General features: G+C 41.8%; 1 protein-coding gene and 1 long non-coding RNA gene across 3 annotated transcripts; both read right to left on the bottom strand.

Annotated features, from left to right (window-relative positions):
- Window positions 1-311: 311 nt before the first annotated feature.
- On the bottom strand, window positions 312-10,915 carry SUMO1 (small ubiquitin like modifier 1). 2 transcript variants are annotated; one of them, XM_041124512.1, is made up of 5 exons: window positions 10,757-10,915; window positions 5,483-5,557; window positions 4,120-4,197; window positions 2,147-2,218; window positions 312-842 (listed from the first exon to the last, which is right to left on the bottom strand). In XM_041124512.1, exons 1-5 carry the CDS (start codon window positions 10,766-10,768, stop codon window positions 813-815), a joined length of 267 nt encoding a protein of 88 aa, XP_040980446.1. In that variant the 5' UTR covers window positions 10,769-10,915; the 3' UTR covers window positions 312-812. The 2 variants fall into 2 exon arrangements, with proteins under 2 accessions (XP_040980446.1, XP_029874593.1); XM_030018733.2 differs by having other exon boundaries at window positions 312-1,189; window positions 10,757-10,911.
- Window positions 6,726-8,028, bottom strand: LOC121233399. The gene is made up of 2 exons (XR_005932721.1): window positions 7,065-8,028; window positions 6,726-6,829 (listed from the first exon to the last, which is right to left on the bottom strand). It is a non-coding gene; the product is annotated as an uncharacterized LOC121233399 (long non-coding RNA).
- Window positions 10,916-13,186: the final 2,271 nt, after the last annotated feature.

The raw sequence follows: 13,186 nt of genomic DNA on the forward strand, positions 1-13,186 counted from the left end.
TTCATATTTCCTTCCAAGCTGCATTTTCAGTTTACCTTTTGTGCATAAAGTGAAGCTCTATATAACTGTATGTGAATATTCTCTAACAAGAGAAGAAACAGATAGTAGTCTCAAATAGTCACCTGTAAACCAAGCAGATAAGTATTTTACTAGGGCAAGTAGAAAAAAGTAATTTTTTTAAAAATGAGGTATATTTACAGAGCACATTTTTTTTTTTTCTGGCTTCAACATATAGTTACTGGAAAAGCATGCCCTAATTATAACTGTTTATGTGTTTGCTCATTTCCAAACATTTGAAAAGAAAATGCAAGTTGTTTATAAAATTGTTTTTCTTGTTTATTTTAAATGAAGCTGGTACAGACAATGTCCATTCAAAACCCACGTCCCAGGCCAAAAGGTACAAACAAGAGTGTCAAAGTAACACCAGTTGTCTGCTGTGAACATTCTTGCATGAATACCTGCGTGTACTAATTGCTATATGAAGTTAAAATGCTTCTGGGCTCTTCTGGCAAGATTTAAGAATCATTAGGGTTTTCAATTTTATGTCTTCAGCAAAGCCATCTCTGGAGCAAGGTACAGATGACAACAGTTCTAGCTTTTCCATTTCCAACTTGGTAATCTTCTTCGTTGGGCCATCAGCACAATTTAAGCAAAATAGCTCTGAGTTATGGATACACAATTTCTCCACAGTTTAGTTCTCTGAAAAACTTCATCTCGCACTGAAAGTTATAGTCCAGGAGTGAAACAGTCACACATCAAAACTTCAGGGCAGATATGGAAGTCATTAAGAACACTCGCCCACCTGGCAGATCTTACAGCCTTCGTGCCTGAAATGCACGAACCTAGTGAACATACAAATGCATGTGTGTACATGTATTTCTAAAGGGGAAGGTAGAAGGGAAGAGGGGAGCAAGGCTGCAGCTGGATCACAAAAGTTCAGCACAATGAAAACAGAAACAATAGTGTATAATGAGCACGAGAATTCAAAATACCAGACGCTTGAAAATAAACTCCCAGAGATGGGGTGCCAGTTTCAATTCAGTGTTGAACACCACATTACAAAAGAACTATTATTTAAAAATAAAAAAGGATTAAGGGGGAAGAAAACAAACAGAAGGATCTAAACTGTTGAGTGACCCCCCGTCTGTTCCTGATAAACTTCAATCACATCTTCCTCCTCCATCCCCAGCTGTGAGAACAGAGAAAAACAGCATATAATTGTTATAAATCTGGTGTACTGAATTCAGAGCAGCTCCTAGACAAGTTATACAATGGTTTGTTCCTCAGTTCCATCATAATTCATCAAAGGGGTGAAAAAAGTTTCAGCCACCATCTCACTAGCCAACACATGATTTTCAGTCTTTTTCCTTCAGTCTTATAGATCTCAGTCAAAGCAAAAGCCTTATCAGTGAAGTCTAAATCCGCTTGTGGAGCAGTACCCATCAGCCCAGAAGCTGCTAGCTTTACCCTTCTCTAAATCCTTTCTTGGGCAACAGATGCACAGGAATGTAACCAACATCATAGGGAACGCACCAGCTGCACAGCCACATGTACAGCACACTACTAGCTTACCACACAGCTAAGACCTACAGGTTGCAACTCAAAGCCTCTTTACAACTGTTCTCTCTCAGAGGGCAACTTGTTCAATTTCACAGTACACAAGTTTGATTTTTCAGGTGGTCATTATTATAACAGTGTTTCTTCCTGCTTTGTCATAACAATTGGTGGAAGTCACTGGATAGCAGAAGTAACCTGTTTTCTATTTATTTACACTTTCATCTAATAAATGTGAACTAAATACATATTTATTCCAAAGTCACAGTGAAGTTCTAGCTCAACAACTGGGAACTTCCCTTAGTTTTTTCTCCTCTCTGGTACACATTGACTACACCCTCCCTTCTGAGACAACATTACACATGAAGGTCTAATCAGTCTCTTTCTGAACTGCGTTATCAGCCTTATTAAAGATTCTAGTTGGACAAATATAGCCAGACTACATTTGACTAAATATAGTCCAAAAAGTTGGCTATATTTAAAGAAACACCTTCAATTCTGGTTAACAGTCTAGCAGAACAGAGAAACTAACCAATTTGGTATTTAGTTTCCCCAGTGAACTGTGTAACAACTTTTCTAGAAAGAAACTCACCTCCTTAGGGGTATGATTATCAGTAATTCTCTGACCCTCGAAGAGGAACCTGAGTGAATTCATTGGAACACCCTAAAAAAAGAAACAGATGTACAAGAAAAAAAACTTACTGAAACTTGTACGGCTTTACAAGAAAAACATTTTCAATAAAAACAACATATGCGAAAGTCAAAGAAAGCATTAGTTCCTGTTACACAGGGAGCTCAGCTATTCTGTTGCAACCACATAGACTGCAAAGAAATTACTCTAGGAGCATGATAGGGCTGCAATGTTTTTTTATTCCAAAGTCTCACTGGAGTTCTAGCTCAACAACGTGGAAGTTTCCTTAGCTCCCCCCCCCCCGTCTTTTTTTTATTCGTAAGTATTGACTACACCCTCCCTTCCAAGGCAACATTACACATGAAGGTCCTGTCTTTTTCTGAACTGCATATCAGCCTTATTAAAGATCCTAAGACAACAGGAGGAACATGATATTTACTTCATGAACTCCCACCCTTGCTTTCCCAATCTTGTATCACCATAGGCAGGAATAGCAACTTTTACCATTATCAGTTCTGTAAAAGCTCTACCCTGGGGACAAGAAAGACCAGAGCTGAGGGGGAGAAAGGAGCATCCCAATGGTAAATAAAGTTAAGTTGCAGTATGTCTATTGTACAGCGTGCATGTATTACGGCAGAATATCATACTTCACCTCAGCAGATGAGGCAAACACCTCATCTTTTTCTTCTCTTTCAAGATATGAGCAAAACAAATGCAAGTGAAATATGACCTGTTTTGTGCATCAATTAGATCTCAGAAATATTGTTTGCAAATAACTAGGCAGAAAAATTCACAGAAAATAACAGCTCTTCACACTGTTCCAACAATCCCTCTGGCCAACTTGGAACAAATGTCCATGGTCCCTTTACCAGAGAAAGGCTACCTGACACCAAAAACCATATTGACTGCTGATGAAGGAAATCACAGACTCTCCAGAATTCAGCCCAGGAGATAGATATGGCTGTGTTCATTCAAACAATTACTTCTTTCTTAAAAAAAGAATTCCACACATACATTTTCATCAGTCAGTAAGACTGCTGCATGAATTATTTCCAAGATCTTATTTTAAAATTTCAAGTTTTTCAAATGAATCACAATTTTAATCATTTGGATTTGGCTACAAACATTATCTGATGTTTGATCTTTTCTTTCCTCTTAATCCAGAAGGAGAGCAAAAAAGAACACATTCTACAAAGAACACTTCAATTGACAAGTTCAACTCGTCTCAAGGTATTAAGAAAAAAACCAAAGTATTATTTCTTATGATTATATCTCCTGAAGCGAACTCCAACACAGTTACTCAAGAAAAGGCCACACAAGGCATCTGTCCCCAAAGCTGGGGGTAAACTAGGCCAGGGCTTCTGGAAATAGCAGCAGTGAATCCACAATACCTGCCACAGAATCTGGAAGTGAAGATAAGTTTTTGTTCTGTAACAGTAGTTACTATTTACCTACATCCACAATTAATGTTGCAGATTTCTCTAACTTAGGGCATAACAGCTAGAGTTAATCAATTACCACATTAATGGCTGTAACAATGCCTAAGGCTGCTCTCATCATAAGCTGCAGTATTCTACAGCTTTAAGAGAACTTCGCTTGGAGACAGGAGATTTTATGGTAACTATAAATGCATGCCTGGGCATTTTAAAAGGTAACTTCTATGCCTTCTGAGCAGCCACTATGTATTTTCAAACAGCAATTTTAACTTACTACAAAATTCACAACTGTCTTAAATAGAAATACCTTTACTTGTCAAAAGAAATTAGGAGATCCATTATATTTGTACTGTCAGACACCCATCCTGCTTGTAACTAGACAGAAGCTTGATTGTCTCAACAAATGCTTTTATTTGAAAGAACAGTAAGAAAAGTAAAGCTAAAGAGTTTGGCTTTTTTATTTTCCTTTTAAAGAGAGTGCATCATTGTTTCACAAACCTGTCTTTGACAGTATGATTCTTTGAGTTTCTTGAGGTGTGTTGTCATTTTCACCTTGAAGTGAATTTCACTGCTGTCCTAAGAACAGAAAAGAAAAAAGTTACTCTCTTTGTAGTAACTGTTTACTTTATCTATGCTAATTTTAAGACTTTCATTAAGAAAAACTTACGTAAAACTAACATGGAATGCAGTTTAACTATCACTGTGCATACCTTGGTGCATCATAACATTAACCTCCAGGATGATTTATCAGTCACTAAATTCATTGCACACTTCCACAGGAAGCGCTATTTTAAAACAGATGGCATAGTATAGCCTTAGGCTCACTATTGAGGTTTTAGATTTAAAAGTACTAAAAACCATACATGGTTCAGCCTGTGCTTCCATCTTTACCCAGCTGATATACTTATGAAATACAAACATACATATGCATGGGACTTCTGCTCTAAGATTCCAACAGACAAGTTAAAGCTTGCACTTCAAAATATATATGAAACCTCGTTCAATTAAAGTAATTATCTACAAGTTAGGATACAGGCAGACTTGGCAGCACAACACCAACCTAAGAAGAAATCTTAGGTGTCATTATTCTGTAGTCCTTCCTACCAGCCATAAGATAAAGTAACCACAACTATCAAAATGGCTACAGATAAAACAGACTGCAAAAGGTTCTGCGCAAAAAGCATGTGGGTCACATTTAGCTTTTGAATGTGTTATCATCACCAATTAAACCAGCAGAGGTTAGCTAGTTTGTGTTAGCCCTACTTTAAGTCATCCATCTCCAGGCAACAGCACAGCAATGGCACTGATACTCCAACAATACTGAGTTAAGTCATAGGAGCTAGGGGTTCTTTGCACAGAAGGACTTCTGTTCAAGAAGGATCTCAACATTCACATTCCAGCACAACTTGAATTCAGACTTATAATCCGCCATTCACATCCACCAACATGCCAACCAACAGAATCCTCTTCCTATCCCGGTCAAGAAAGCTAACCACATGTTTAGTGTACTACATGAACTCTGAAGACCTGAGTTTATTGATTTTGCCACATATTTCATTCATATCCTTGGATAAATTAACCCCTCAATGCATCAGGTCCCCTAGTTGTAAGATGGGGATCACACTGACCAAATCCTGAGTCATAACGATAAATTAATCAAGCTTTGAAAAAAAAAAAAAAACCACCAAACAACCACGCTAGAGAGAATACTAACATACATTACCGGCAATCAGTAAGTAGTTTATAGCAGCGGAGGATCCACACTGAAGAACTGAAAGTATCAACTTTCATTTGTTCATTTCTACAATACAAAACCTCATACCTCCACCAAACATCAACAAGTAATTAAGTAAAAACTCACCTGCCCAATGACTTTGAGTTTAATGTACTCCCCTTCTTTCTTATCTCCTAAGTCCTCAGCTGAAGGTTTTGCTTCCTGCAAGAAACACATGAAAAAAATCTGATCAGTTCAACACTTCCGTTTTCTTCACTGGACAGTATGATAGCTGTCATCCTCCTTATTACATGAAATCAGACTATCCAAGGCACCCTATTTCTTCCTTTGTGTGTGTGAAAATAGCAGTAACATAGTATTATGAAAGGCTGTCTGCCTGCAAAAGGTTTAATTAATGGTGGAAGAGCAACACTGTGAAGAACATAAGAGATAAGAGAAGGATCATTTGGAAATAGATGACAGATGCAAAAATAAGAAGTATGATTTTTATACCACTAACTCCTAGTCAACCAACAGACTGCAAAAAAGAAATACCAGAAGTGTACCAAGAGGCTTAGATATATGACAGAAGAAAGAACATCATGAGGAGAGTAAACAGAAAGCACTTGTGACACCCTACCAGTCTAAAGAGTGAACCATGCAAACATTTTTCAGTCTATTGCATCAACAGTAGTCACTACTTTCAAAAGGATGGTCAGCCACCTTTTCTATGACAACAGAACAACATCAAGTAACAACTTCCTTCTAGCATGTTTGTTTTAAGACCACAGTTCTTAAATGTTCTTAAAAGCTGCAGTCTAAGAACTATAGTGTTTTGATATCTTTTCAGGATAAGAATTAATTGTACAGACAAGTTTGATTCAACAACTTGAGCACTAAAGCTCATCAAAAGGGTTTAAGTGTTATGTTCTGTAAGACATGAATTAAGGACATCAAAGTTTTCATGTTAGCTGCTGATAGATAAGACAAGTTAGAGATCAAGTACTATTAACCCCATCCCTTGCCTGTCACTACATATTCTGGATCAGGCACTGCCTCAAGTCCAGATGGTGCTCAAAGAAGAAATCTTCCAAAGTAGTCAGAAACAAGGATACCCTGCTAATCATGTTTCAATCTTCCTTCTATATTTTATTGCTTAACACAGTAGGCAAAATAAGCAAAATATGTACAGGAGCCTACCATATATATTTTCCCAGCCCTAAAGGGACTTTTTGCTGCATGTACAGAAATATCCTTTGTATGGTTGGACTTGAACTTTAGGATCAAGCACCAAAAAACACATACTAACCTTCTGTATTAAGTCCATCCAGATAGGTGTCTATCTCTGTATTAAAATGGTAGACAAGCCTTTTCAAGCATTTTTTTTTTCCCCTTGAAGAGGTTAAATATGCACAACTACTTTGAATGTTAAAAGTTCAGGAAAGGGCGGGGGGGAAGTCTGCAAACACCTTCTCTATCTGTACTAGTCTCACTCTGGAAGAAAGGGAGAGGAAGTGCTCTTTGTATCAGTTTGACTCACTACCTCAGGCCAGATCCATTCAGTTTCTGTGATGACAAAAAAGTATGAGCCAGAAACTCCACCTGGTTTGAATACCTTTTGTTTTTTTAAATACACACCTGGGCACAAACTGGACTGCTGGGACTGATTCATCACCCTTCAAGCTCAAACCCAAAATGACCCCAAGCTTTCAAGAAACTAGACTCTTACCCTTAGATCTCCAAGAAAGTCACTTTTGAAGTCTGAAAGGAGTCTTCACTGGTAATACAGTCACAGCAACTGCGCTCCCCACCAAAGGTTTCCCTTTCTAACGTATCTGAACTCTAACCTCATGGGACTATTTGCAGGAATAAAAATACACTGGTTTCCACTCCTGACTGAAAAAGAGAAAGAAAAACAAGAACCTGCGACTTGTTCTGATAAGTTGCACAAAAAGCATTTTTATTGTCCGTATGCAGGATTACTAACCTCTAGGAATCAGAAAGAAATTCAGATCTCTACCGATCTGAAGCCTATAACTTAAACTATCTCCTGTTTTGCTATCACTGAAAGAATTTGTAAGAACATCCTGTCCCTTTACATGACATTTCAGGTCAGTCACTGTCTTAGTTTACTTTGCATAGGAACCAAATTGCACAGCACCATATTATCCCAGTAGTAGAGGCATTTGTAGTAGTTTATACAGTTCTGTGCATTGTAACAGATCTACCTACTTCGCTTTCCAAAACAAATCATCCTGTACAAGGTATGACAAATCATCATTGCTACTATGACTGTGCCTCTGGCCAATATAAGTGGAAAGCAATGATTCACAAGATGTTTGATTCCTACCCTCAGGGAAAGAGGGCTCTAGTACTAAAAACAAATGGAGAAGCAGCAAACAGTAGAAAAAGCAGAGGGAATTGGAGTCTTGAAACACCATACCACAAAGGCAGTCGTTTAAAGCCCCAGCAACCTCTCACCCACAAAAGAAAACAGCTGTAGTTTCAGGAATAGAAAAATAAGATCAAATCAATGTTGACAAAGCCAATAATTGAAGCTTAAAAAAGAGCAAAATATTTTAAATCACAACACAACAAGACCCAGCAAGTCTGAAACAGCTCCCTGCATTTTGTCAGTGAACTATACTGCTATTCAATGCCAAATGGTAAAGCCAACATAAAAACACTTAAGAACAAAGAGAGCAAGGAGATTGCAAAGTTACTAAACTACAGGCATTCACTAACAAAATCCTGGATCAGCAATCTGCAAGGCAAGTCTCCAGACTTTTACTTGCACTGTGAAAAGAACTGGTGTTTAGAGTATCTCATGAAACAGTACATGAAAAAAAAAAAAGACTACCATACAAACAGAATAGGAATACCACAACACTCCCAAGTTGTAACTTTTCGTTAGATGCCTGGAGTTTTAAAGGCTTCATTCCACAGTTTTCCTAAACAGCACAAAATGAGGCTCCTAGTACTTACTGTCTCACATTTATATATCAACACTAAATTCATGACCGTAAAAAGCACCCTAAGTTTCTCGGATGAATCACACTGGTACTGCTATTGCAACTAATGAAACCACAAAACAAACATTGTAAGGCAGTATATTGCAAGTTTCCTCCTCCAATTTTCTGAAGTGCTCAAACTTCAGTGTCCAAGCCTAAAAAACACCTCCCTCTACTCAGCACACTTTAGATAATCTTTAAAAAAAAAAATTACTAGAGGAATTGGACTACAACACACTTCCTAACACAGCAAATAAACTCTTACATTTGTTACAGGAGTGGAAAAACACTTACAAACCACAACATTCTTTATTAGCAGTACATGAACAGGTAAAAACAGCAGCATCTAGGTTCAATTAAAGCAAAACCAGCCTGAGATCCTTGCAGAGAGGCGAAACACAATTCTGTCTGTTTCTGCTTAGATCCCAACAAGCAGCCATGCCTTTTTTGAAGTATGCCCTTCTTGCAAGTATTTTTACTTATCATAAAAGTTAATTTCCTATCGGAAATAAAGTAACTAAACCAAGTATGCATCTTTATACTAAAAAGACAAGCCAAAATTATCGTAACTGGTGACAAATTATGTCCTCTTAATTCCAGGGCCAAAAGGAAAGACACTGTAAGCAATCCACAATTTTGGGTAATCCAATTATTCCTGTAGGACTGATAAACAGAGGAATGAGATTTACAATGCTGTGTTACCATACGTTATACTGTTACTTATTCATCTGTTTAGCTCTTGTTGCACAGTACCCCCAGAAGTGAATGACAAGATATTACGTTTGCCTTATCTATTAAAAACCAAAACAGGGTCCTTATTCAAAGGCCTTTAAGATACATATCCAAAAAAGATTATCCCATAAAACGAATTTTACATACTTCAAGCAGTCCCAAAGAACAAACATGTATGTGTTTTAGCAGAACTTGCCTGGAGAAGGAATTACCTAATGAAAGCTGCTATGTGTTAAAACATGCCTCAGTTCACAAATGCAGAGAGCTACAGAGCAGGTCATGTGAATATCAGTCTACAAAATCTAGTTCAGAATTTGCTTTTTTTTTTTTATGCAGCCACTTTTGCATATTTTACTACACTGGAAACATGTCCTAATGGGTGCCAGCAATAGCTGTGCTCCCAGCTGCACACTCTCACACTCAGAGATAGGCAGCAGCACCATCCTCACCAGCAGAGTTGCATCGTGCTTGAAAATTGGGGGCAGGGAGAAAGATAACCGGCACATACAGCAACGGTTTCTATTCACGGGTCATAATGTATCAAGCCTATTCCTCAAAGCTGACACATATATACTAAGCTTAGCTTTGTCTCTGGATACTTTTAATTTTCTGGCTGGCACTAGTACCGTTCTTGACTTCACAGCGCTGCAAGAAACTTTTGTAGATACTGAGACTGATTTTTCCCAAAGTTGAATCGTCATGACAAAGTTAGAAAACACTGCCATATGAAGGCAATATAAAAAATAAAGCAAAACAGAACGCAAAATTAAAACCGGAATGCTGTTTTAACTTTCCACCAGCAGGTCACATAGCCTAAAGCAATAGTTGTAAGCAAAGGACTGTATACGTGCCACGCCAAGCAAGCCAGGAACTTGTGGTACAAGTAACTATTTAAGTCCCTGGTTGAGAAGTCAGAATTGACAGGAACGTAACGATGTACACGGGCTGAAGGCAGGACAGAGTCTTGGTGAAGGACGGGGTGTTTAATACAGGCAAGCAACGCCCAGCTAAGGAAGTCTGGGGGTTTTGCCCCCTCCTTTCGCATTCCTAGGGCAAACAGAGGACCCGGCAGGTCTAGCCTAACGCGCACGAAGCCTGCTTCGGGGGAAGAGCATCCTACCACGCACCTGGGAAACGGAAAACGAAAGGAAACAACTGCTGTGCAACACGGCTCACCCCTCGCTGCGCTCCCGGGTTTCCAGGGCCGGGGCTGCCCCAGCAGCGATCCCGGCCCGGGGCCCCGCGGAGCCGGCCCCGCTCCGGCCGGACGCCACCCCCGGCCCCCGAGTACGGCCCGCCTGGGGCCCGCCCCCGTCTTCCCCGCGAAATACCCTGAGGGAAGGGGAAAGGGAGATTAAAATTCGGGGCGGCGGGGGGGGGGGGGGGGGGGCAGAGTTTGGCCGAGGTCGGAGATTGGCGCGCGCGCGCACACACACACACACGCGCCCCGCGGGGGACATTCCCCCCCCCCCCCCACGCACCCCCGCACCTCCCGGGCCGCCCCTCACAGAGCGCGGGGTCGGGCCGGGGCTGCCCCACGGCGGGGCGGGCAGGGCCGCAGGCAGCTCCTCCCGCGGCCCCGGGGCCTGCCGCCGCCCGCCGCGCCGTCCCCCCCGCGTCAGACGGCAGCTGCCCCCAGGGGCGCCGGTCGGTCGGTCGGGGCCGGCGGCGCCCGTACCTGGTCAGACATGGCTCGGCCCCGTTGCGTGCGGCAGGCTCGGCTGGGCCGCTGCAGGCGCTCCGCTCCTTTCTCTGCCCGCAGCGCAAACACAGGCCGCGGCGCGGGCGGGATTTCCTGTGCGCCTGAGCTCACTTCCCGCCCGGCCCGACGCGGCGCGGCCCGCCCGCCGGCTCCTCCCCGGCCGCACCGGGAGCCCGCGGGAGGCACCGCCTGCGGCCCCCCCCCCCCCCGCCCCGCAAACCCCGAGGCGCCGCTTCCCCGGCCTGGCCCCCACCGGCCCGGCCCCCGGCGGAGGCGGGGAAAGGCAGGCGGGCCGCGGCAGGGTCGCCCGCCGCTCTCCCCGGGCCCCGCGGCCAGACCCGGCCTCTGCAAGCGCACGCGGCCCCCGCAGGCCCGGCTGCAGAAGGGCACCTGATGGCCTACCCTGGAGAGAAAAAATAGGTGTTTTTATAAACTCCGCTAGTCACAGGCAGCCTAGCGCCTGGAAGGATGGGTCTGCACGGCCGTTTTCTCCTGCCTCAGAGGAGCTGGGCCCCGTCACATAACCCTTCCAACAAAAGCCGATTTTACAGCAAAAGTCACTCATTACACCCACCTGTAATGACTCGCTAAGGTTGTTACTAAAGGGTATGTTTAACAACAAAACTCGCCCTTCTATTTATGCACAGCTTGCGTTTTTTTAATCATTGGAACCACACAAGTAACAGGGGCCGCACGCATCGAGCTAATTTGCACAGAGGCAGCTGCATTTGCACAAAATTCTAGCAATACACTGTATTAGAACCAAAGGGCTGTCCTGCTTCACATCAGCACAGCACAGCCATTTGTGGGTTTGCGCAAGAAGCAACAACACTTTAAAAAGATTACATTTAGACTGCAAGCTGTTTGGACTGCAGCATGTAGTGCTAACATCCCTCTACAACAACTAAGACAATTCCTGCATGGCATCGCTGCTAGAATAAGGGCATGCTTGGCTCTAAGTGGCCAGTAAGTAGAAAACACACATGCGAGAACCATAAAAACAACAACATTACTGTCAAATAAACGGATCAACAGAAGTCAGCCTCACTGAAACAGGAGATTCTTAACTGGATGCTACTAGATAGGTTTTTAACTTTACCAGCTACCTTTGGGGAAGGCTAAGAAATGGCTCTGGGGAGAGCACATCCATCAACACTGAGTCTCTAGCTCTGCAAGCCATGTTACTTTGTAGTAACACCAAAGCAGCTGCACTGCTGCATTTCATAAACGGAACGGCGTGTTACAAACACAGCTACACCAAGGGACGCGCTTTCGCTAGCCAGTGAAACTACACAGTATCTAGACTGATGGGAAATAGTTTTAATCACAACTGTTAAAACAATTCAGAATTAACAAAGGAGGGGAAAAAAAACCCAAAATAAAGAACCAAAACAGATGCTATACAGAGCTACAGAATTAAGATGATCTTTCTTAGGCAAGGCCTAGTAGGCAGGAAAGCCAAAATGTTCATACTTTGCCAAGCTCACAGTAAGAGCTCGTTAAGAGCTTAATAACACTACACAAAGCACCAAAATAAGCCATTCAAGGGCGTCACAGCAACACATGATACTAACAGAATAGAAAATAACAAATACTTACTCTGACCTAAACATCACTGCTGTTCACAAATGAAAGCAGTTTTAAGAGCAGGGGGAGTAGCCTTATAGCAATAAGGCTAAAGTCTCAGACTCTGGCATGAAACCTGAGTGTGATTCTTCATTTTACTCATTTTTCTATGCAATCTTGTAATAAAAGCTAACACTCACATGAGTCAGAATGCCATTACCTATCCCTATACATAGCAATAAAGGCATAACATTGAAACGTGCACATCTGCATACACACTAAGTAACAGTAACACAACCTCTCTTTGCTCCCTTCTTAGCTGGCTGTGGATGCGTTACCTCTCCTAACACATTACCTCTTCTAAGATACAAGCTACATTTGTATAGCATCCACAAAGCTAGTCTTGGTTCAGCCCACAAGAACTATGGAGGTACATCAGCAAAACTCACACTTTTCTTCTTTGCCAACCCATACTCAACACAGAGCATAGTTAAAATTAAAACATAATAAAAATCAAACTGTTTTAAAAAGATTAAATATACCTACACAAGCTTCTTCCCACAAAGCCCAAAGTCATCCTTGCTGCTGCAGCCACCATCAAGGCTACTTACCCTAATAACCTCACTTAATTCTCAGGTGTTTTATAACTTCTCTGATTCCCCATCTGCAACTAATCTCAATCACCTGAAGTCAATACAGTTCATCTCTGTTGCTTCAAACTGCTGCTAACTTCTACAAAGCTGTGTATATGGTTTAGGAGCCAAGAGTTGTTAGTGGTTTTCCCAAAACTATTGGTGCACGTAGTCTGTGCAAAGCTGCTTCGGTCTGCCAAAACCAAAT

Source organism: Aquila chrysaetos, chromosome 6 (assembly GCF_900496995.4).
Source record: "Aquila chrysaetos chrysaetos chromosome 6, bAquChr1.4, whole genome shotgun sequence".
Classification (NCBI taxonomy): Eukaryota; Metazoa; Chordata; class Aves; order Accipitriformes; family Accipitridae; genus Aquila; species Aquila chrysaetos.

Coding starts and splice junctions, on each gene's coding strand:
- SUMO1 (XM_030018733.2), bottom strand. Junction 4,198..5,482: donor AACTCAAAGTCATTGGGCAG/GTGAGTTTTTAC, acceptor TTCTGTTCTTAG/GACAGCAGTGAAATTCACTT. Junction 1,190..2,146: donor ATAATCATACCCCTAAGGAG/GTGAGTTTCTTT, acceptor CTGTTCTCACAG/CTGGGGATGGAGGAGGAAGA.